Source organism: Mustela nigripes, chromosome 9 (assembly GCF_022355385.1).
Source record: "Mustela nigripes isolate SB6536 chromosome 9, MUSNIG.SB6536, whole genome shotgun sequence".
Classification (NCBI taxonomy): domain Eukaryota; kingdom Metazoa; phylum Chordata; class Mammalia; order Carnivora; family Mustelidae; genus Mustela; species Mustela nigripes.
Genome location: NC_081565.1, coordinates 32,602,017 through 32,625,566, shown reverse-complemented (window position 1 = coordinate 32,625,566; position 23,550 = coordinate 32,602,017). Strand labels below are relative to the sequence as shown.

General features: G+C 47.4%; 1 protein-coding gene across 2 annotated transcripts in view; it reads left to right on the top strand.

Moving 5' to 3' along the window:
• The window catches only part of NANS (N-acetylneuraminate synthase), a 22,843-nt gene extending 3,004 nt beyond the window's left edge, over positions 1-19,839 (top strand). For both annotated transcript variants that reach the window (XM_059411222.1, XM_059411223.1), the window contains exons 2-6: positions 1,195-1,410; positions 13,912-14,011; positions 15,067-15,221; positions 17,689-17,955; positions 19,609-19,839. In XM_059411222.1, coding sequence (XP_059267205.1) covers positions 1,195-1,410; positions 13,912-14,011; positions 15,067-15,221; positions 17,689-17,955; positions 19,609-19,818 — 948 coding nt within the window. In that variant the 3' untranslated portion in view covers positions 19,819-19,839. The remainder of the gene's footprint in view (positions 1-1,194; positions 1,411-13,911; positions 14,012-15,066; positions 15,222-17,688; positions 17,956-19,608) is intronic.
• The last annotated feature ends 3,711 nt before the right edge of the window (positions 19,840-23,550 follow it).

Below are 23,550 nucleotides of genomic sequence, written 5' to 3'. Positions count from 1 at the left end.
GAGCTGAAGGCAGAGGCTTTAACCTACTGGGCCACCCAGGTGCCCCTTCTCCGTATTTCTATTGACTGGTTTTTATTTTTATTTTTATTTTTTTTAAATATTTTATTTATTTATTTGACAGAGAGAGATCACAAGTAGGCAGAGAGGCAGGCAGAGAGAGAGGAAGGGAAGCAGTCTCCCCACTGAGCAGAGAGCCCGATGTGGGACTCGATCCCAGGACCCTGAGATCATGACCTGAGCTGAAGGCAGCGGCTTAACCCACTGAGCCACCCAGGCACCCCTATTGACTGGTTTTTAAAAGCAGTTGTGAGAGATCGGGGGCTGACTGGCAATAGAATTAGAGCTTTTATAGCTGGAAAATCCAACTTTCATGTTATAGTTTCTGTTCAGTAAGGCCTGGGCCTATCTAAGTCCTTGTTTTTGTCCTTTTTGCCCCAGAATCTCTTGTTCAACTAAGATGCCATGCAGAAAAGCACTAGCGTGGAACAGCTAAAGCAGAGTTGTTTGTTTCCTGGCCCATGAGGGGCTCCTCTGAGCTGCTCCAGGTCCTGGAGTGAGCCCAGAGCAGCTGTTGATGGAGATGGAAATGCTGAGTCCTGAAAGCGGGACTGACTTATCCAGGCAGGAGTGAGAGTCACATCCTGACTTCCCCTCAGTTCTGGTCCAGTGCTCATTTTGTTGTCCTCTGCGGAGTTACCCAACTTAAAAGTCTTCCTTAGCTGTTTAATTATTTTTAATATAAAATAAACTGAAAAAAAAAATCACATTTTTTTTTCCTTTTTGCATTTTAAGGGGGGACAGTAGGGGAAGGCCCCATTCCCAGCCTTCTCTTCCTTTGAGACTCTGCTTCTCCTTTTCCTCTTTGCCTCTGTCAGTCAACCTTATTTTTTTTTTTTTTTAAAGATTTTATTTATTTATTTGACAGAGAGAAATCACAAGTACACTGAGAGGCAGGCAGAGAGAGAGAGAAGGAAGCAGGCTCCCTGCTGAGCAGAGAGCCCGATGCAGGACTCGATCCCAGGACACTGAGATCATGACCTGAGCCAAAGGCAGCGGCTTAACCCACTGAGCCACCCAGGCACCCCAGTCAACCTTATTTTTAAAGATACTGATGTCAGAGCTGTTGCCCTAGCATTTCCCTTTTCTCTGAGAATCCACGACAGGCCACTGAAAGGAGCCTGTTGTGTGTTGCAGGAGTGTGGGGCCGATTGTGCCAAGTTCCAGAAGAGTGAGTTGGAGTACAAGTTTAATCGGAAAGCCTTGGAGAGGCCCTATATGTCCAAGCATTCCTGGGGGAAGACGTATGGGGAGCACAAGCGCCACCTGGAGTTCAGCCATGCCCAGTACAAGGAGCTGCAGAGATATGCCCAGGAGATCGGCATCTTCTTCACCGCCTCAGGCATGGATGAGGTGAGCCCTTGGTGTTGCTCTGTCCTTTGCTAGGCCTGGAGTCAACTCCAGCCATTGCTTATTTGAGCCTTTTTTGTGCTTTCTAGACTTAGCGTTCCCGATCACATAAACCGTATCAATTCCCAACTGAATGGGAGGCCAGGAGAGGCAGAGGCCCAGTGGGATTTTGTGGGCGGAGTACCAGAAGTTTCTAAACAAGTTGTCTTTGGGAGTAGGGGGCAGCCACACTGGCATCCCTGAGTCCCTCAAGCTTCTGGGAGACCCCTGCCGGAGCAGTTTTCTCCCAGTGGAAAGTGGCCTGGACTAGGAATCAGGAATCCTCCCTTCTGACAGGGTTCCACCCATTGCTGCGTGGCCTTGGCAGATTTGGGTGGGGGGCACTGGTAGGCATCCTGAGTGGTTCACAGAATGGTCATGCTGGCATTCTGGAAGGGTCCAGCAGGTACCACGTCTCAGGTCCTGTCTGCTCTGTGACCTGCCCCTTTGAGATTTCCTTTGTGTACTCTTTTTCAAATGCAAAAGTTTAATTGTAAAAATAATAAACATCTTAGAAAGTTTAGAAACAGGAAAAACTAACCCGTAATCGCTATATGATGGCTCTTTTTATAGATTTAAGTCTTATGTGCATTGCATGGTTGCTATATTTGTGAATATTTGGTTCTGTGCACGGAATTTGGTTCTGTGCATGCTTTTCCCATTTAACATTATGCAAGAAGTTTTTACCCATATCTGGGTTTTTCTTTCCAGCTTTACTGAGATATAAGTGACATAAGTCCTCACATCTTTTGCTTTAAGTTCCTTTTTTTCCCCAAAAACTATTATTAATTTTTGAGAGAGATGTACACGGGCTTGAGTGAGTGGGGCCAGCGGCAGAGGGAGAGGAAAGAGAATCGTAAGCAGGCTCCGTGGTCAGCTCAGTGCAAAGCCTGATGTGGGGCTTGATCTCAACGACCCGGAGGTCATGACCTGAGCTGAATGCAAGAGTCCATTGCCCAACTCACCGAGCCACCCAGACACCCTGTTCTTAAAGTTTTTCATAGCAATGTGATACTTCTTCTTCTTTTTTTTTTTTAATTTTAAAATGTATTTATTTATTTGAGAGAGAGAATATGTGTGAGGATGAGGGGAGCTGGGGGGGGGGGGCGGCAGAGAGAGAGAAACTTATGGAGACTCTGTGTTGAATGCAGACCTGACTTGGGGCTTGGTCTCACTAGCCAAGATCATGAGTCAAAACCAAGAGTCAGATGCTTAACTGACTGCAGCACCCAGGTGCCCCAGCAATGTAATTAATCTTTTGAGGATTTATAATGTAACTATTTCTCTACTTGTGTACATTGCAGGTTACTCTAGGGTTTTTTTGTGCTTCTAACTTATGCTGAGATGAACATCATTTTTCTGTGTTCTGTGTTGTTTCTTTAGGGTGGCTTTGCAGAAATTGATCATTAGATGAAACCTATGAGCATTTATATGGCTCTTGAAACTTTTGGAATACTTTTGGTCAGTCAGAGTAGTTGAATCGATTCCAGTTCATTCTGTAGGCCTCCCTGACCATTTGTGTCCCTGTTCCAATCCCAGAATATGTTTTATAAACAGTTGAAAGGAAACATAAGTCGAGTCTGGGCGGTTGGTCGCCTAGGCTGTTGGTGGTTTTAACAGGGGCAGGGAGGCAGAGAACCTAGGCATCTTGGGGAAATGACAAGTCCAGGCCTCAGTTCTGTGGACAGATTCATCCCTTAATTCACAGCTTTCATAAGCCTGGCAGTCTTCAGACCCAGTTGTGCATTTGATGATCATAATTTCCTACTTTTGAATTATGACTTACAGAGCATCTTTCCTTACAGGAAATATATTTTATCCCTACTGTGCCCCACTTTGCAGATGAAGATATGGAGGCTCAGAGGGGTTGGGAAATTTGTACAAAGTCACACGTGCAGGAAGTGGGTCTCGAAGGTGCAGTGTGCTTTCCCCGGTCCTTCAGTTCTGCCTGGGCATCAGTCCAGGTGTGTGTGGCTTCGTGGAGCTTAGTGGAGCCTTGGGCTTCCGCCTTGCTCTTTATTGCCTTGAAGTGGGTGGAGAGCCTCTGGGCCTAAGAGCTGCTCTGGGGACCAGGAGACAGATTTTTTGAGGAAAGTGTTCCTGAAGAGGTGGCTGGGCTTTTTTCTGATCCCAGCTTAACACTTCCTCAGGGAATTCCTCCTGTTCCCCAGCTTGGTTCAGACCCCTCCTGTTTTGGTCTCTCGTTACTTGAGTAATGGTGTGTTAACCCTCCCATTTCCATCCCAGTCTGCTAGCTGAATGGAGGCATCTCTGGGGCCTGGCCTGTAGTCGGTGGTTGGGAGACATTTGTTGGAGGAATAAACGAAGGAGCCAAACAAAAGAGAGGGTTAGTGGTTTTTATCAGATTCTTATAGGATCTGAAAATCAAAAAAGTTTAAGCAGGAAAGAGCATATGCTTTAAGAACTGAAAGACTTGGGTGTTGTTTTTGGTTCTACTATTAACTGACATTTTTTGCGTATTTATGATGTACCATGTTCTCTGCTAGATATTTTAAACATCACAACTCATTCACTCTTCTTTTTTTTTTTTTTTTTAAAGATTTTATTTATTTATTCGACAGAGAGAGATCACAAGTAGGCAGAGAGGCAGGCAGAGAGAGAGAGGAGGAAGCAGGCTCCCTGCTGAGCAGAGAGCCCGATGCGGGACTCGATCCCAGGACCCTGAGATCATGACCTGAGCCGAAGGCAGTGGCTTAACCCACTGAGCCACCCAGGCGCCCTCATTCACTCTTCTTAACAACCTCTTCAAATAGCACAGTTCTCCCCATTTCACAGGGAGAGTGTCCGTAGTCACTAATTAGCTAACCGCCCACCCCACCCCCCACCTGAACACACTCTTCTTTCATCTCCCTGGGCCTGTTTCCTCTTAGGGAAATGGCAAGGCATTGATTAAGAGACCTCACCCGCAGGCTTGTCTTCTGAAGCGGATGAGACCGTATACATGAAGCACATGTCTCAAGATGGGACCCTGTCTGTGTGTTCCCTGTGGACCCAGATCCTGGCCCTTAGTACCTCCTGATCTTAGTACTTCCTGATCTTGGTACATGCTTAGTGCCTCGGAAGGAAGGTCACACCTAGAAAGTGGCATTTGTTTTCATTTTGTACTTGTGTCATATACTGTGGGTTCACAGCAATTTGGGATTGCTCTCTGGCAATCCTCTAGAACTCAAGCACTCAGACAGCCAAACCTTCATCCTCAGAGGGCAGATTTGGGTTAAGGAAACTACCAATCCTTCTTGTGCTGAGTGTGAAACTTTGGGTCCCATTGGCTTAGTAATGAGTCAGTAACAAGACATTCCTTTCTTTCAAAAGAAATAAAATCTTAAAAAAAAAAAAAAAAAGAAAGAAAGAAATGAAATATTGCCATTTGCGACGCCGTGGATGGAACTAGAAGTATTATGCTTAGTGAAATAAGTCAGTAAGAGAAAGACAATTATCATACACTCTCCCTGATATGAGGAGGTTGAGAGGCAATATAGAGGGTTTGGGGGATAGGAAAGGAATAAATGGAACAAGATGGGATGGAAAGGCAAACAAACCATAAGAGACTCCTAATCTCACAAAACAAACTGAGGGTTGCCAAGGAGAGGGGGGTAGGGAGAGGGTGGTTGGGTTATGGACATGGGGGAAGGTATGTGCTATGGTGAGTGCTGTGAATTGTAAACCTGGGGCTAATAATACATCATATGTTAATAAAAAAAGTTAAAAAAAAAAAAAAAAGACAGGACTGCAAAGCTCTGGAATGAATTTCCAAAGATTATGGCAGTGTTCTGGGTCTCTAGTGTTGTCTTTGCATACAGCCTTTCCCAGAGGAATGAATTTGAGAAGCACTCTCATTTAGAGGACTAAGTCCTAACCTGTTTGTTAAAAATAGTCTCGAATGGGGCGCCTGGGCGGCTCAGTGGGTTAAAGCTTCTGCCTCTGCCTTGGCTTAGGTCATGATCTCAGGGTCCTGGGATCGAGCCCCACATTGGGGGGGGTCTCTGCTCAGCAGGGAGTCTGCTTCCCCCTCTCTCCATGCTTCCCCTCTGCCTACTTGTGATCTCTCTCTCTCTCTCTGTCAAATAAATAAATAAAATCTTTAAAAAAATTAGTCTTAGGCACCTGGGTGGCTCAGTCAGTTAAGCATCTGACTCTTGATTTTGGCTCAGGTCATGATCTCAGGGTTGTGAGATTGAGCCCTCCACATTTATAGGGAGTCTGCTTGAGATTCTCTCCCTCTTCCTCTCCCCAGCTTGCATGTGATGCACTTTCTCTCTTTATTAGAGAGAGCACACGCTCTCATTCTTTATTTGAGAGAGAGAAAGGGAGAGCAGAGTGAGCGAGCGAGAACATGAGTGGGGCAGAGGCAGAAGGAGAAGCAGGCTCCCCACTGAGCAGGGAGCCCATTGCAGGGCTTTGTCCTGTAACCCCAGGAGCATGACCTGAGCCAAAGGCAAATGCTTAACCGACTGAGCCACCCAGGTGCCCCAAATAAGTAAATCCTTAAAAAATAAAAAAAATAATAAAAATAATCAACCTTGGTGGTGTTACTCCCTGACCCTCCACCGCATTGTCGCTTCCCCAGGGCAGTTTTACTAAAACCTGACCAAAGGGGAAGTGGAAGAATGGTCACGTGGGAATTCCATGGCAGTGACACCTGAAAGCAACAATAACAAATGAGAGTAATGGGAAGAGTATGACAGTGGTTCTCAAAGTGTGGTTCAGGAACCCCGGGGGGGTCAGGATGCCTTTCAGAAGGTCTACCAGGTCCACACTGTTTTCACAGTGATATTCAAATGTGATTTACCTTCTTCACTGTCATTCTCTCCCAAGTGTATAGTGTTGTTTTCCAGAGGGTGTGTGGTGTGTGATGACGTCATTCCTCTGGCAGTGGCTACAGAAAGGTGTGCTTCATGCTCTTTTATTTTAGTAACAACTCCTTTCACAGACCACACAATTCACCAATTACAGTTTACCGTTCAGTTGATTTTAGTATTTTCAGAGTTGTGGTGGCCTTCACCAGAGCGGACTTCTGTGCATTTTTATCGTGTACCCATTTACAGTCCTTTCTCAGTCCCCTTGTTTCCCTCTGTCCAGGGCAGCCTCTCACTGCTTCCTGTCTCAGTACATTTGCCCTTTCCGGACGTTACCGGTAAACAGAATGAGACAGCCTGTGGTCCTGTGTTTCTGGCCTCTTCCACGCAGTGACGTGTTCGGGGTCTGTCTGTGTTGCTCATGTGCCTCGCTCCTGGCTATGGCTGAGTAACGGTCTCGAGCACAGAGAGACTGGGTCTTACTTACCTGCTTATCAGCCGGTAGACATTGGGATCGTTTCCACTTTTTGCCTAGCAGGAATAATGCTTCTATGAACGTTCAGGTACAGGTTTTGCACGGGCATGTTTTTACTCTCTTGGGCATACGTGGTAACTCTGTGTTTAACTTTGGGGCAGTTGCCAGACTGTTTTCTAAAATGGCTGCACCTAGTTTCTAATCCTTCCAGCAGTGTAGGAGCATCTGGGTTTCTCCATGTCCTCACCAACCATTTGTGAAGAATCTGACTTTCTGATCCTAGATGTCCTAGCAAGTGCGAAATGGCATCTCATCGTGGTTTTGACTCCTATTCCCTGACGTTGAGCACCTTTGCATGTGCTTATTGGCCATTTGTATACCTTCTTCGGAAGAATGTCTGTCACATCCTTTGTCAATTTTTTTTTTAAAGATTTTATTTATTTGACAGAGATCACAATTAGGCAGAGAGGCAGGCAGAGAGAGAGGAGGAAGCAGGCTCCCCACCGAGTGGGGAACCCAATACGGAACTCGATCCCAGGACCCTGGGATCATGACCTGAGCTGAAGGCACAGGCTTTAACCCACTGAGCCACCCGGGCACCCACATCCTTTGGCAATTTTTAATTGGGTTATCTATCTTTATATATTCTGGATATGACTCCCCTAGTCAGGCATTGGTTTGCAGAAATGGTTCCCATTCTTCTGGGTTGTCTTTTCATGTTTTGATGGTATTCTTGCAAGCACAAACATCTTCAGTTTTAATGATGTCCAATTTATGTTTTTTCTTTTGTGCTTGTCTATTCTAAAATTTCTCAGTTTTAGGAGCGCCTGAGTGGCACAGTTAAGTGTCCGACTTGGTTTTGGCTCACGTCGTGACCTCAGGGTTGTGAGATTGAGCCCTGCATTGGGTTCCTTGCTCAGCTCTGAGTCTGCTTGAGATTCTCTCTCCCTCTCCCTCTGCCCTCCTGCTCATGCTTTCTCTCTCTCTCAAATAAATAAATAAATAAATAAATAAAATATTTTTTTAAATTTCTCCATTTTAAACCACAATGTGGTATTGCTACAGAGCTATCAGTCTGGTAAAACAAAGTGACAATCACACCAAAAGGTTGTAAGGATGCGGAGAAAATGGAGCATTCCTAGGCTGCTGGTAGGACTGCAGAAAGGTGTAATCACTCTGGAATATACAGTACTCTCCTTTTTATAAACATACCTTATTTTAATATAGTTCACATGTGGTATTCTATCACAATTTACTCCGTGTACTGGTAGTTTCTTGTAAGCTGGACAACACATGAAAATATTTTGCATCTGTGTGTGGGGATGGATGTTAACTGAACTTTTTTTGGTAGTCATATCACAACGTGTGTATATCAAATCATTTTGTACACCCAAAACTAATACACTGTTATGTGTCAATTATAGCTCCGTAAAAAATAACCATTTATTGCATACCTAAAAAAACAACACAAACTAGACATGCTTAACGCGTAGCCCACCAGGTGTCATTTGATAATTTAAAATTCATACAAAACCTTGTCCACACATGTCCACGACAACTTCACCTGTAATAGCTCCCAGACTAGAACAACCCAGAGAGTTCTCTAGCAGGGGAGCAGTTCCAGCCATAAAAAGCAATGAACTGCTGATAAGTGCTGCAGCTTGGATGGCTCTCCAGGGTATTACATGGAGTGAAAAAGCCAGTCTCAAAAGGTTACATACTATATCGTTGAGTGTATGTAGCAAATGGCAAAGTTACAGAGTTGGAGAACAGATGAGCAGTTGTCAGTGGTTAGGGAGGGGAAAGGAGGCGAGTGGATGTGGCCAGAAAGCCTTGGAATGATGGCACAGTTTTGAATGTGACTCTGGTGGTTGAGTCTGTGCACACGGTCAGGCTGCATAGAATTAGATGCACGCCCGCACAGATGAATACTTGTAGAAATCGTGACATCTAATCTGATCAGTAGACCCCGTCAATGTCACTTTTCCAGTTGTGATTTTGTACTCTGGTTTTGTAAGGTGTCACTATAGGGGGACCTCTGTGAAGGGTTCAGAGGATCTTCTCTGTATTATTTCTTACAGCTTCATGTCAAGCTATCATTATTTCAAAATAAAAAATTTAAAAAGCCCCAAATACCTTAGTTTTAATTCCGTAAATGGATAGAACCTACATGAACAAAAACCCTGTAGAGTCTGTAGTCATTTTTTTTTGAATAAACAAATCTTTAGATACATTTATTTACAGGAAATTCTTACACTGAAATGAAATCATTTATTTGTAATATATTCTCAGTGGTTTTAGAATTTATAAAATATTTTCCAAAATGAAAGCCACTTAAAAATTTATCACTCTTACCAATGTTCTCATGGTATATATATTCATAATTTTTCTTCATCATATGATTTACCACGAAGATACAAAGTAGATGTCTACAAAGTAACATCCCAACTTTGTATGTGCCTGTGTCAATTTAAGCACTTGTTACTATACATGTAGTCAGGCTATTTTTTTTTTTAATTTCTTTTCAGTGTAACAGTATTCATTGTTTTTGTACCATACCTAGTGCTCCAAGCGTCCTTAGTCATTTTTAAGAGTGCCAAACCTTGGGGAGCCCCATGCTGAATGGTGCACACCCAGGTTTCACAGTTGAGCCTGCAGACTCCGGGGTCTGATTCCAAGTTTGAATATGCTTCTGCTTCTCATCCCTGGTGGGTCCAGGTGGAGGTGATTCAGCCTCTTTGTGCTTCTGTGCAAAAGCACAGTTAGTACCTGAACCCATCTTGCAAGGTTGTTGTGGGGATTATCTGTGATTATTGACATAAAGCATAGCACACAGCCATCGCTGAGCAGATGTTAGCTACAGTTAAGGAGGGCAACCCAGGCTGAGCGTCAGGACATCTGGCTGGCTTCTTGCCCTGACTCTGCTCTGAGCTGATCTCAGTGTGAGCCTAGCGAGCCCCTTCCCTCTCTGGGCCTCTGTTTCCTTTTGTGTGTGAATAAGCTGCTGTCCACAGGCTCTCCCAGCTCTGATGCAGACCCAGAGAAGATAGGACGAAGGCCACTTACTTGCACCTGGTATGAGGGCTTTCCTTTTCAACCCACGCTGCCAGGTGCCTCAGCTGCCGGATGTGGCCTCTGAAGGAGAGAGGGCACCTCCTGGCATCGTGTCCTTAGGAAAGGTCACTTGTTCATGTCGTTCACTCCTAGGTGGCTTTGAGGCAGAAGCAGGAGCAGCTGGGAGATGGAGAAGAGCCCGGGTGTTGGTGGTCGGGGTCTGCCTCTCAGCCTTACCCTTCGGCTCCTTTCCCTCTGCTCCCCAGGAAAGCCCTGCTGTGTGGTGTGGGCGACACGGGCTCTGTGGCCACACGCTCTGAGTTCAGGTTCTGGTGCTCACCCTTTGTGAGCTCAGGCTTGTCGTGTAACCTTTTTTGTGCCATCTGCCAAGACAGGGTGATAAAGATGCCCAGCCCCCATGGCTGTGGTGAGTGGTCGGGCGTTCTGTTACTGAGAGTCCTTTGAAGTTGTTTTGCTTCACGCTATCTGGACAGGGCGGTATCTGTGCCCCGGAATGCCATGCTTCCCAAGTGTCCTCCAGGCTGACCCAGGCATAGGTAATGAGGGGACCTGCATTCTTTTTTTTCTTTTTCTTTTTTTTTAATCTGATGAGACACAGCAAGAGAGGGAACACAAGCAGGGTGAGTGGGAGAGGGAGAAGCAGGTTTGACCTGAGTGGAAGGCAGACGCTTAACAATGGAGCCAACCAGGCGCCCCGGAGATGCATTCTTAAGAGCCTTACAAGAGTTAATTCGCTGGCCAGGTCCCTTTTCTGAACCAGCATGTCCTGTCTGCCTGGCTGTAAGAAGTGGGTTAGTCACTTGTTCTGTGTGTACCTGGCAGGTGGCGCCGGGTATTTAGCCCTGACTTCCTTGTGGGCAGCAGCCAGTTATCAAGTGCCTCGTTTCTCCTCTCAGTGGTATTCCTCATATGCTGAGGGAAGGTTTCAGTGAGGTGGGATTTTATCAAGGCTAACATAATTACCAGAGCCCTGGTCAGAGCTGCTGAGAGACACATGGAACGGGACTGAAATGAACAGAGTTCCTTAGGTCTAAATGGAGAGTTCTCTTGAGAAAGCCAGTAGAGGCCACAACTGTCGAGATGGCTCCTGAAGGATATGCTGCCCTCGCACACAAGTGTCCTGTCCTAGCAGAGCTGGGTACCCCAGAGAGAGGTACCCCCTTTCCTCCCTTCTCCTTTCCTTTGCTACCCCGCTAGCAGAGCACCCTCTACCCAAGCCGTGGTGTGCTCTGACAGGGCCACTGGGACTGTCCCTGTACTTCCCCCTTCCTCATTCCCTCATGCTGGGCAGCTCTCCAGCACCCTCTCTTCTCCCCGGCTCATTGCTGTGGGCTTTGCCCCTTTTCCACAGGATCTCAAATGCTGAGGGGTGGGGAAGGGGCTTTAGAAAATTCCCAGTTCCTCTTCTTGCTTCTGTTACCCCTCAGATCAGTGGGCCGGGATATGGCAAGGAGGTTCTGTGGACACGCGTTGTCCATCCTCATTAATTAGTAATTACTACCAATTAATTATTAGTAATGAAGCCTCTCCCCCACCCCCTTCCCCCTAATAAACAAGGGTTCTGAGTTAAGTGTGGGAAATACTGGGATTTAAAAAAAAAAAAAAAAGGCTAGACAACTGTATTTATTGGGACCCTGTAAGAGGGAGCTCTGGCAGTGCAGCATTTTCCGGAACCAGGTTGTTGGTGGGACCCTCTCCTGCGAGTGTAAACCAGTGGATTCCCTGGGAAGGTCTTGTTGGCCCCTCCTTTCCGACAGACTGAAAGCCTTTGTGCTGGGGGGTGGGAGGTAGGAGAATGGTGAGGCTGCCTGGCTGCACGGTACTCCTACATGGAAAAGGGATGGGCAGCGGGGTGGGGAAGCTGGGGAGTCCATGGAGAACGGGGATGCCACCGGCGTTGACCCAGCCTGAGGGGCCCTGGGTCCGGCACTACAGCCTAGGAATCTGCCCCATTACTGCAGTTGGCACCCTCTGCAGCGATTAATCCAAAGCGGCAGTGTTCGGAATGGCCGCTAGGTGGGGCTGGTTCTCCAGAGGACTGCGAACACACCCCTTTCCCTTAAGAGATGAACGGGCCCCCTCTTTCTCGTTTGAAAACTGTAGAATCTGTAGAATTCCGTGCAGATTTTCCAGCCCTCATAGGTGAGCTTCTGCACAGTGTTCCTCCTGCGTTTGGTCCCTCCTTCCTCCTGCTGCAAGAGGCTCCAGCTGCCTCTCCTATTCATGCTGTTGGGGACTTTATCATCATGAGCCCTGCTCTCTGGAGTTGTACATTGTAAGGAAGAAAACTTAGCATAGGGTTTTCCCTCTTGCGGTAGAAAAACACTCTCCATCAGCCAGATAGAATGAGAAAAGTGGGAGACGTAGACTTTGTTCAATAAACCCATTAGAAGGGATGTTTTTCACTTCCATTTCAGGGCTGGCTAACAGTGTGAGAGATACATAAACAGGAGAGGTAAGAGAGAGCGATTCGGAGGGGACAGGAGAGGTGGGGGAGAAATCCCGCACAGGGAACACCACTCGAACTCCAGCGAAGGCAGCTTAGCAGGCCTGGGAGTAAGGGGCACTCGGGCCACACTGGCTGATGTCTCTTGGACCCAGGGGTTTGTGAACTGCCTGTGAATTGTTCACTGGCTCATTACGCACTGAGTATGGCTCTCCTGCAGCTCTGACCTTCATGCTAGAGGATTTACATGGAAGGAAAGTGGGTTTTTCTGAGTGTAGCCAGTGATTGGAGTAGCTTATCACCTGCGGGCAAGGTGGAAGGAAGCTCGGGCAGCCTCGGGTTGATGTAAAGAGCCTGACGGTGGAATTGCCACTGCTGTGCCCTCTAGGTTTCCAGCCCTAGCTCCTTACAAAATAGGGTTCATGGAGCAGCAGTGGTAGTATTACCCAGAAACTTAAGAGAAACAGAGCTGCAGGCCCCACCCTAACCCAGCAGCATCAGAATTTGCATTTCATTTGAGCAAGATCCCTGGGAGATCATTGTACCATATTCAGGTGTGAGAAGCAAGGATCCAGCCTTCCAAACCTACTTTTGAGACCTGGGTAGCATTTTACAATAGATTGAACTTAGATATTTGGAAGCATTCTGAGACCTTGATTCTCCCAACTTCTGGTATCCAAACTCCAATTAAAAAAAAAGTAATAAAAGGTAGTTTTGGGGGGTTTCATAATTTGATAACAAGTTGAGATTTTACTCTTTAAACTTGTAGCCTACTGATTCTGTTAGCATTTGTTGACACTTAACAATTTCCTGACCCTGAGTCTTACTGACGAACCAGGGTGGAGGTAAAGGACGGTGCAGGGCCCTCGCAGTGATGTTGTGTTGGGAAAAAAAAAAAAAAAAAAAAAGTGAATGAGGGGCACCTGTGCGGTTCAGTTGATTAAGCATCAGCCTTCAGCTCCGGTCATGATCCTGGAGTCCTGGGATCAAGCCCTGTATCCGGCTCTCTGCTCAGCAGGGAGTCTGCTTCTCCCTCTGCCCCTGCTCTCTCGCTCTCACTCTCTCTCTCTAATAAATAAAATCTTTTAAAAAAAAGTGAACGAGGTTTGTTTTTCCTGTGGGCAGCAGGGTTTGAAGGCTGACAGGGGGGTTGATGGGCTTGGCCGGCTGTGGATCACTGGATCAGGGCTGGGCCATAAAATGCTGCATTTTTTCCACTCGTGCCAAAGGTTGAAATGGCTTCCTTTCCTGGCAGTTTGGTTTTGAGTGAAGGGTAAGGCCTTCAAGGGACACTCACTTTCTCACCACCTGGTTTTCTGGACCAAGATTAGGTCATGAGCTCTTTGTGATGAGACCCTGGGCTCCTTGGGAAGGAAGGTCTGGCCTGGGGTCTGATTCTTTTGCAGAGCTAGAAGCCAGTACAGGCCAGCGTGCACTGTTTGTTGGACGAATGGACAGGTTGCTGTGAATGCAGGTTTGCATCTGAATGAAGTGACGGACATAACACACCTGTCCCAGCTTTCCGGTTGTTGTTTTGAGAGTCTCTCTTGCTGGGCAGGAGGAGGGTTTTTTCTGTTTGTGGCTCCTCGCCCGACCTGAGCATGGTGAGTTTGAACAGCAGTGAAAAAGAGCTCCCTCTTTGATTTTTATAGATGGCAGTTGAGTTTCTACATGAGCTGAACGTTCCGTTTTTCAAAGTTGGATCTGGGGACACTAATAATTTTCCTTATCTGGAGAAGACAGCCAAAAAAGGTGAGTGTTTAATTTTTGCCCTAAAATGAAGAAGCTCAAATCTTCCCATTTTTATTCCCTTTGTAGAGCCCACCAGAGGAGTCTCCTGAAGACAGGCGTTAGAAACCTCTTTACACTTAGCATATACTTCTGTTTTTCCATGTGCTGACTTTGGAAGGAAAGACATGAAGGATAAGTTAGTTTTTAAAGAACCTTTTATTTATTTATTTTTTATTTTTTGTGTTTTAAATAATTAATGTATTTATTTGACAGAGATCACAAGCAGGCGGAAAGGCAGGCAGAAAGAGGGGGAAGCAGGCTCCCCGCAGAGCAGAGAGCCTGATGTGGGGCTTGATCCCAGGATTGTGGGATCATGATCTGAGCCAAAGGCAGAGGTTTTAACCCACTGAGCTATCCAGGTGCCCCAAGAACCTTTTAAATTAAAGATTATTGTTGTACTTGAAATCAAGAATATGGAAGCATATAGAAGGCTTCTTAGAGAAAGTTTGACTTTGAGAAATAGTCTGTGCATACAGTGTAATATCGAACCTCTGCCTGTTTCAGTTTGTAAAGTGGTCTTGCAACATGAATCCTCTCATTTGGTCCTCCTGACAACCCCAGCACTGAAGCAGGTTCTAGGATTATCATGCTTTGTACTTAGTTCATAGAGTAGGCATGCGAGATCACACGGCTGGGAGGTGGCTGCTCTGGGCCTCACATACTCCCTTGTGCCCTTGAGCTGGGGGCCGTGCTCCCCCTCACCCTCCCATGCTGGGCAGCCTCTTCATCCAGCGAGATGCTCATCTTTCTCCGAGGATTGTGAAATTCCTCTGCCTCCTGACTTCAGCTCACTTCGCTAAACACTAGTATTGGGGGTGAGGGGAGTCTCCCATTTCCTCAGGGTTGGGGGCAGGAATCCACCAGGCTCCCCTCTCCCCCAACTGTGGCTGGCACAGTGTCTGAGAGATCCCTGTGGAGTTCATTTGGATGATGGGACCAGCAGTTGGGGTGTGGTTGAGGGAGAGTCCCAACTCCCCAAGAGAACGTGCTGATGGTGTTGGTGTTGGGTCACTCAGGCCGCCCGATGGTGATCTCCAGCGGGATGCAGTCGATGGACACCATGAAGCAAGTCTATCAGATCGTGAAGCCCCTCAACCCCAACTTCTGCTTCCTTCAGTGCACCAGTGCATACCCGCTGGCCCCCGAGGACGTCAACCTGCGCGTCATTGCGGTGAGCAGGCCGTTGTCTGATTGGGCCACGCCACAGTGGCGTTCCTTGAGCTGAGTACCGTGGGAAAGCTGGGACCTTTCTTGTAGCCAAAATTCTAACCAGTCTTTACCTGCTTCATGTAATTTGAACAGAACCACCTGTGCAGTTAAGAAAACAGGTACATTCTATAGAGGGTGATTGTAAATTAATTTTTCTTAAAAACCAATCTTCATTTTCCCCCTATGAGATTTAAGGAGTGCCTTCTCATAATTGTCTGTATACACTTTCTGCTGTGTGTATTGGCCATCAGAGGTCCCTCGTCTGTCAATTGCTGCTTCATATCCTTTCTTAGTATGCCATCTCTTTTGTGTGTGTGTGTGTGTGTGTGTGTAAAAGAAGATTTAACCATTTTAACCATTTTTAGATGTACCGTTCAGTGGCGTGAAGAACATTCACATGGCTATGTGACCATAACTACCACCCATTTCCAGAACTTTTCCATTTTCCCAGACTGACACTGTACACGTTAAACACCGAGTCCCCCATTCCTTTTTCCCCCAGCCCCCATCAGCCTCCATTCTGCTTCTGTCTCCATGAATCTGACTCCTCTAGAGGCCTCATCTAAGCAGAATCCCACCATGTGTCCTTGTGTCTGTCTGCGCACATTTACACACCATGTGCAAGGCTCCTCCATGCTGTACCGTGTGCCAGGATCTCATTCCTTGTTGAGGCCGCATCATATTCCGTTGTGTGTATATACCGCCTGTGATTTGTCTCTCCCTTTGTTGATGGACATTTGGGCTGCTTCTGCCTTTTGGCTACTGTGAATAAGGCCAGTAGGGTCACTGGTATGCAAAATACCCATTGGGTTTTCTTCATACTGAGTTGTAGGAGACTGTCTCGAAACTTCTGGCTTCTCCTGCTCTCTGCTCTTGGCCAGCTCTGTTATTTTTTGCCTGTAATTCTGAGCCTCCATGAGGCTCAAGGTGGTTATAGAGACAGCCTTGAGGGAGTTTTCTCTCTCGAAGGATTTCGTCTCCTACACCTCAGCCATTTCACAGATGGTGAAACCCAGTCCCAGAGGGAAAAGGCCTTACTTGGCTGAGACCTCACAGCAGCTTGGTGTCAAAGCTGGGACTGGAATCCCCTGTCTCTTGTTGTCTCGGGCCTCCGCCATTCCTTTCTCCTGGTAGCACCCGAAGCTTAACTTAATTAGAGACATGTATATGTAATTATCCTACACAACCATTGTAGTTATATTAGTGGAATTTTAAATATACACAGGCATATAACCCCAATACTGCAATTCACTAGTTTCCTTTTATATTTTGCTTTTGGTACAGTATTTTGACATTCTGTTCCCCTCCCCCCCACGATAGTCTAAACTTTTGTACATGTTGCTACACAGTTTTCATATTTAACTTAAAAAAAAATTAGCCTTTTTTGAAAGCATACACTGCTACCTTTTAACCTAAACTTCTGTCTCTCCCAAGTGGTAGCTTTTTCTCTATTTCTAGCTCATCTCTAAATCATGTCATTTTAAAAATTTAAATGTGACCTTTCTTTAAAAACTCCAACAGCTCTGAAATCTGTCCTGTAGAAGCTTAACGTTCTCTGAAATCTCATCCCACAGAGATTACGGTCATCAGCAGTTTGCCTTATGTGACTCCAGATGTTTTCCTTGATTTTCTTTCTCTCTGGATATGGCCCGCCCCCCTTTCCCTTCTGTTCTCACCCAGGATGCCATCATGTCCTGGGGCACAGTGAGGGTCAGCGGCCTGCCCGCCTCCCCCACCTCAGGCCGGCCCACCCATATTCCAGCACTCTGACCCCACAGCCTGCATTCCCTTGTCTGTCACTCACCCTCGGGCCTGGTTTTCAGGGCCTTTGCCACTCAGCTGTCCTACTGATCTTTTTTTAGACCCCATCTGGGTCTTTCTACTACATTTATGCTTTCTGGTCCCCCTCAATGACAAGACCCGCTTGACGAATGTCTTTTGTTTTCTTCAGTGAATTATAGATCACAGATTAGTTAATTATTTAGCATTTCCACCAAAGGTTTGTTTCAAGGTTGGGCCGTATATATTATTGACAATGATGTTTGTGTTTCAGCATCTCAGGCTAATTAAATGTGACAGATGCTTTCTGAATGAGTTTAGGCATTCGGTTGTAGTTCTGTTGTTACTCCTGGTGGCTTGTGCCATGTGAAGCATTCTTAGACTTCTTGCTAACAGTAGCCATTGTTTTGGGAGAATCGCGATGTGCCGAGTGCTTTTCACGCATCTGGAGCAGCCCTGGGCAGGTAGCGGTATTATACCAAGAAGGAGAAGCTCAGAGAGCCTCAGTGTCTTGCCTGTATTTGCACAGACAGTGAGAGGCCTAAATGGGACTCCAGCCTAGATCTGCCTGACTACACTCTGTGCGTAAAGGGTCACAATACTTAACCGTTTTTCTTTCTTTCTTTTTTTTTTTTTTTTCTATTTTAAAGGAATATCAGAAACTCTTCCCTGACATTCCCATAGGGTATTCTGGGCACGAAACGGGCATAGCGATATCTGTGGCTGCGGTGGCTCTGGGTGCCAAGGTGCTGGAGCGTCACATCACTTTGGACAAGACCTGGAAGGGGAGCGACCACTCGGCCTCGCTGGAGCCTGCAGAGCTGGCCGAGCTGGTGCGGTCTGTGCGCCTGGTGGAAAGGGCCATGGGCTCCCCGACCAAGCAGCTGCTGCCCTGTGAGATTGCCTGCAACGAGAAGGTGGGTTCTGCATGACCCTGCCCCGCTCCACTGTCCTGGGAGGGGCCACCATGGGCTTCCCTGCTGCGGGGGTCGGTACTGACCCTGTGAGTCTGGGCTCAGGTTAGCAGTGGGAAAAGCATGTCACTTAAGGGAGTGTTAGCAGTTTCTGCGGCCTTCTAGGGTCCTGCTGTAGTTTCCCACCAAGCCTCTTGAGTCTTTGCCTCCAGGGCTCTAGACTCCAGGAGCTGTAAGTGGGTTCAGGGGTAGCCTCATGAGACGCCTGGCTGGTGAAGTCCTACTCCCTTGGAGTAGGTGAGCCTTGAGAAACCATCGGCCACAGGGGTTCCATGAGGCATCAAGAGAAGGAAGGACCTGTGATACGTTGTTGAGGCATCTGTAAACAGAGGCGACCCTGGATGGGTGGGGCAGTGGGTTGTTGCCAGGGCTGGTGGGGGATGACGCACATCTTCCCCTGGGAGCAGTGTGAGCTGTGCAGCATTGACCTTCAGATGGATGGGATGGTGAGGCCTCGCTGACAGTCTGGGCTTCTTAGAAGCTGTGGCCTAGACCTGCCTTGGCCTCTGTTCCCAGAGCCAGGCGCCCTGGGGCTGCCAGAAGTGCAGGCACTCCTGATCTGCTGTGGTTGTCTGGGGGGAGGCAGAGTCCGAAGCCCAGGCAGGTATGAGGAATGCTGTCATCTTTTATTCTAGTAGGGCCTGATTAAAGATGCCTATGTACCAGGACACGGAAGTCATGGTAAAAAGAAACAAACTGCCTTGCAGAGGAAAACGGGAGGGAATTGCACCAGAATTGACAAGGAGAGTTGAGCCCTTAGTTTGGTTTCGAACCTCCCAGCTCCCTGGGCAAACAGTGACTACAGCAGGGTGGTGCATCATCTGGTAAATCCACTGGCAGAACTTGAGTCCTAGCATGGAATTTTAGAATTGATCCCTTGGCCCTCACATGGAGGATGTCGAGTGATGCAGTGATTTGTTCAACTTTTCTGGACAAGACACAGAAAGGCTGGTCATGAGCTTCTGGTATCCATTAGTCCCCTCACATGCTTGTCTCGTCTGCCCCTTACCTGTCCTCTGAGTAGCAGCATACTCAGCCTTGTGAGCCCTCCATAGTCTCACTTTACTGAGCAGAGTGGCCATGGGCCAGGACCCAGGATCCTGGTTCCCGGCAACTTTAGCCAAGTTATCTGCCCTCTGTGCACCTCCGTTTCCTGTGTTTAAAGTAAGATTGAATTGGATGATGACAAAAGTAATTGTAATTTTCATGGTTCGGAAGCATTCTGTGCTCCAGGTAGATTGCATACATTATCATCGCTAATCCTTATAGTCGTCTGACAAACTGGAGGTGCTGTTAGCTCCCATTTTACAGAGAACCTCCACCACTTAGGTGGCTTGCACGAACCTGAAGGGGATTTGAACCTGGCTCTGTTGGGCTGTGTGCTCTATCCAGAGGCCCCTCCAAGCCTCCTAATTCACCCCACATTGGCCAGGTCCCTGCTGGATGTGAGATGCTCTTCTAGGCACCGAGGGGAGAACAGAATCCCTGCTCCCAGGGTACCTGTGAAGACTGGGGAGGTCAGGGACCTTGGGTATAAAACAACATGAAGCAGTTAATTTCTATGAGGCTGGCACTGAATCTTCATTTTATCCACAGCTGGGCAAGTCCGTGGTGGCCAAAGTGAAAATTCCAGAAGGCACTGTTCTAACATTGGACATGCTCACGGTAAAGGTGGGTGAGCCCAAAGGCTACCCTCCTGAAGACATCTTTAGTCTGGTGGGCAAGAAAGTCCTGGTCACTGTTGAAGAAGACGACACCATCATGGAAGAATGGGTAGAAAATCATGGCAAAAAAATCAAGTCTTAAAATAAAGTGCCATTTTCTGAACTGCCTTGCTGGTACTGTTGGGGGAGATGGGATAGGAGCAGTGGTCCCTCGAAACCTGGCTTCCATCCGCTGCTCCTCCTGATGTACACATGTTGGGGCCAGGCACTGGCAAGCCCATAGGAGGGGTACAAAGAGCAAACATGCTAGTTTCTGCTTCAGGCTGGCTGGCCCAGAAGGGTGGGCGATTTGCTCAGAAGCAAATCACTGTTGTCCATTTGCTGTGTGGATACTGGGAGGAAGGGAGGAGATTGAAATCTGGCTGTACAAGGTCCTCTTCTTTAAGCCTTCATTCATCCTGCCCATAAAGCCAATCCACATGACCTGAAATGTTCCTTCCCTCCAGACCTGTCTTCTCCACTACCCTTATTCCCTCCCTGCCCTGGGACTCTGTACCCAGTGAGCTGCATGGCAGTCACTGGGCATCAAGAGAAGGGATTGGTCAGGCATCTGGTGGGCTGAGAGCTGCTGAGAGCCTGCATATCTCTATGAGCAAAGAGAGGAAAGGACATTCATTCCTCCTCGCCACAATGGGGAGAGCCTGCCGTGTGCCAGGGCCTGCTTTAGGTACAAGGAGACAGCGGTGAATAGCCCACGTTTCTTCACGGAACTTTCACCCAGGTGGGGAGAGAGGCACAGCAGACCATAAGCACCGTAAGTGAATCCCAGGAAGTCAGAAGGGGATATGTGCAATGGGGGGGAGTAAAAGGGCTGCGTAAGGGAGACGGGGAGTGTGGGCATGGTGCATTTGTAGGGGGACATTTATATATGGTGGTAATGCTGAAATCAGCCCTTCCCTACTCATAATGAAATTACGAACCCAGCGAAGGAGAAAGACCCTCTGTTTTACATTGTACAGCAGCATGAACCTTTCAGAGTCCATGTCAGACTCCCCTTTGTTCTTTTGAACCAATACTGACAAGAACGATTCTTTTCAAATGTATTTCCACATTCCTAATCTTTGTGCATATTTATCTGAGCTTGTCACTCTGGTGCCTTGTTTGGAAGTGTACACTTGAGTCTCTTTTCAAATGTATATAATTAGCCTCTTGAAGTTTCTTTACTTGTGAGTATAGAGCCTCCCTCCCCTGTGGATCCCAAAGCAGGTTCTGCAGAGGCCCTGATATTTTTTTTTTTTTAAGATTTATTTCAGACAGAACAGGAGTGGGAAAGGCAGAGAGAAAATCTCAAGCACACACCATGCTGAGCACAGAGCCCAATGCAGGGCTTGATCCCACGACCAAGAGATCACAACCTGAGCTGAAGTCAAAGAGTCAGTTAACGGACTGCACCATCCAGTCACCCCGAGGCACTGATATTTGTAAGTGTGGTTGGGGTGGGGAGGGAGTCCTGGGCTGTACTCATGTGTAAAAGAGAATGTGTTCAATTGATGTGCTAAGAATTGAAGTTTGAAGGAAAATTATCGCCTGTGTTTGCCACAGGTGGGTAAACAGCACACCCACAGCCAGTAGCAGCGGGCCATCTTGTGTTGCCCTTGGCTGACCTGAGGGTGGAAGGATTGATATCCCAGCATGCCTTTAGTCCATTCTGGTTGGGAAGCTCAGGTCTATTAGATGTCCTTGACCACCTGCCAGGTGGGAGATACCCGACCAGTGCCGCTGGAGAGTTCTTGGCCTATTGGGTGCAGGTACCTCTACAAATAGTATGCTTTATGTGTGAATTGCTGAGATGTTTTCTAAAGGTTATGGGAGCCATGAATGGGAAACTTGGGAGTAGGGATGGGAGGGGAGGCATGGCAAGGGAAGGCCTTCTGGTGGTACTTTAGTTCAGCCTTGTAGGTTAGGAAGTGACAGGAGGAGGAATCTTGGGATTTGAGGCACAGACTTGGGAGGTGCCAGAGTGTCCAAGGACATGCAGGTGATTGTTTGGCAGGGACTGGCTCCATGCGGATGAAGGATTTAGAAGGTGGTCAGAAAGGAAGCAAGGAGCGGTGCCCAAATGGCATAGTTGGTTAAGCATCCAACTCTTGATTTCAGCTCAGGTCATGATCTTGGGGTCGTGAGATTGAGCCCCACATCAGGCTTTGCACTGGAGTGTGGAGTCTGCCTGAGATCCTCTCTTCCTTTCCCTTTGTCTACTGCCCCTGCTTCTCCCCCAGGCTCCTGCTCTCTCTTTAAAATAAATAAATCTTAAAAAAAAAAAAAAAAAAAAAAAGGAGGAAGCAATGGCCTTAAAGCCTGTGGAGTTTGGACTTTGTTCTCTAGGTGGTGGAGAACCAAGGCAGGCTTCTGGGGATATGCTGGACTGAGATTTGGCCCCACACCCACGTGCTGACCCCTAACCTCACCTCACATGCAGCTTGGCTCCTTCTCATAGCGTAGACTCCTGCCCACCAGGACCAGGCTGTGCAGGCCCACCTGTGTGTGTGTCCTCTGCTAGGCTGACATCACTTTCCCCTGCTCCCTGACAAAGGAGAATCGCAGAAACAGAAGAGATACAAGAGGTAAGGGAGGGTCCCTGAATTTCTAAGAATCAGTAAGGGACCACAGATGGCTTCCATGTTGCTAAAGGATGATCACAGAGATGCCAACAACTACGTAATATTGTCTTGGATCGGAGCAGCTAGGAGGGAGGGCTTGTCTTCATGTAGGCAAGCACTTAGTGATACTCTGTAGTGAATTCCCCATCACTAGCACTGTTGAACCTGGGACCAGCTGTCTACCACAAGAAAATTGTGGAGGGGACGCCAGGTGAGTGAGGTCCTGTCTGGGCCTACACGCAACGTGAACTCCCAGTGAAGAACACAGTTAAAAGGTTACAGTGTTCATATTTATTAAATCATAGACTATAAAATTAATGTCATTTAAAAATATATCTGCAAGCAGTTTGCTGTATTAAGAAATTTCTGTAAGTATAAATCTGAAGGAGAATTAGGTCAGTGATCTTCTAATCATGGACCCCAAGGGAAATTTTGGTCCTGTATGGAGAATATTCAAGGAGGTTCCTGCTACCACAGGATGGCCGCTGGGAAGGCTTGTGGGTCCTGGCATGGTACACTACTGGATGGTTTTTAAAGCAAGTTCATAGCCATTGGCCAATACTAGAAGGCAGGGTCACTGCCCCCATTTTACAGATGGTTCTCTGAGAGGTGAAGTGACTAGCCCAAGGTCACATGACTGTGCACTGAAACTGCCGCTTTTTGGCAGCACAGGTCTTGATACAGAGTCAGCACTGGATCAAAGCCAGTTTTTGTCCTGTATAGTCCAGCTCTGTCTCTGATCATGCATTCCAAACTCAAGTTCCTCTCTGGGTACAGGACCTCATCTCAGCTCGAGGAACGTTATCCAGAGGCAGACTCAGGAGGCTAGAGCAAAGCATCATAGGCAAAACAGGAGTGAGCAGGCACCCGCCAGGGACCAGCTATGTTCACCGGAGCAGTCCGGCCTGCGGGACGTGAGCACGACCCCAGCTCCGCCACCAGCTGTGTGACCTTGAGCAAGATATTCATTCTGGATCTCAGTTTTGCCCTGCATAGGACTGGTATAACTTTGTACCTCCTAGGAATAAGTCAGGATCAAATGAGTTAATAGTTGTAAAGCATTAGAACTGTGCCTGGCAAAACAGCAGGTGCTGTTACTACCTGGGCCCGCCCCCCATCGGTCTGGAAGTAGGTCTGTGTGCATAGGGATGAACAAGCTTGTAGGGTTAGGAGCGTCCTTCATCTTCTGTCGGGAATGCCCTGTCAGAATTCAG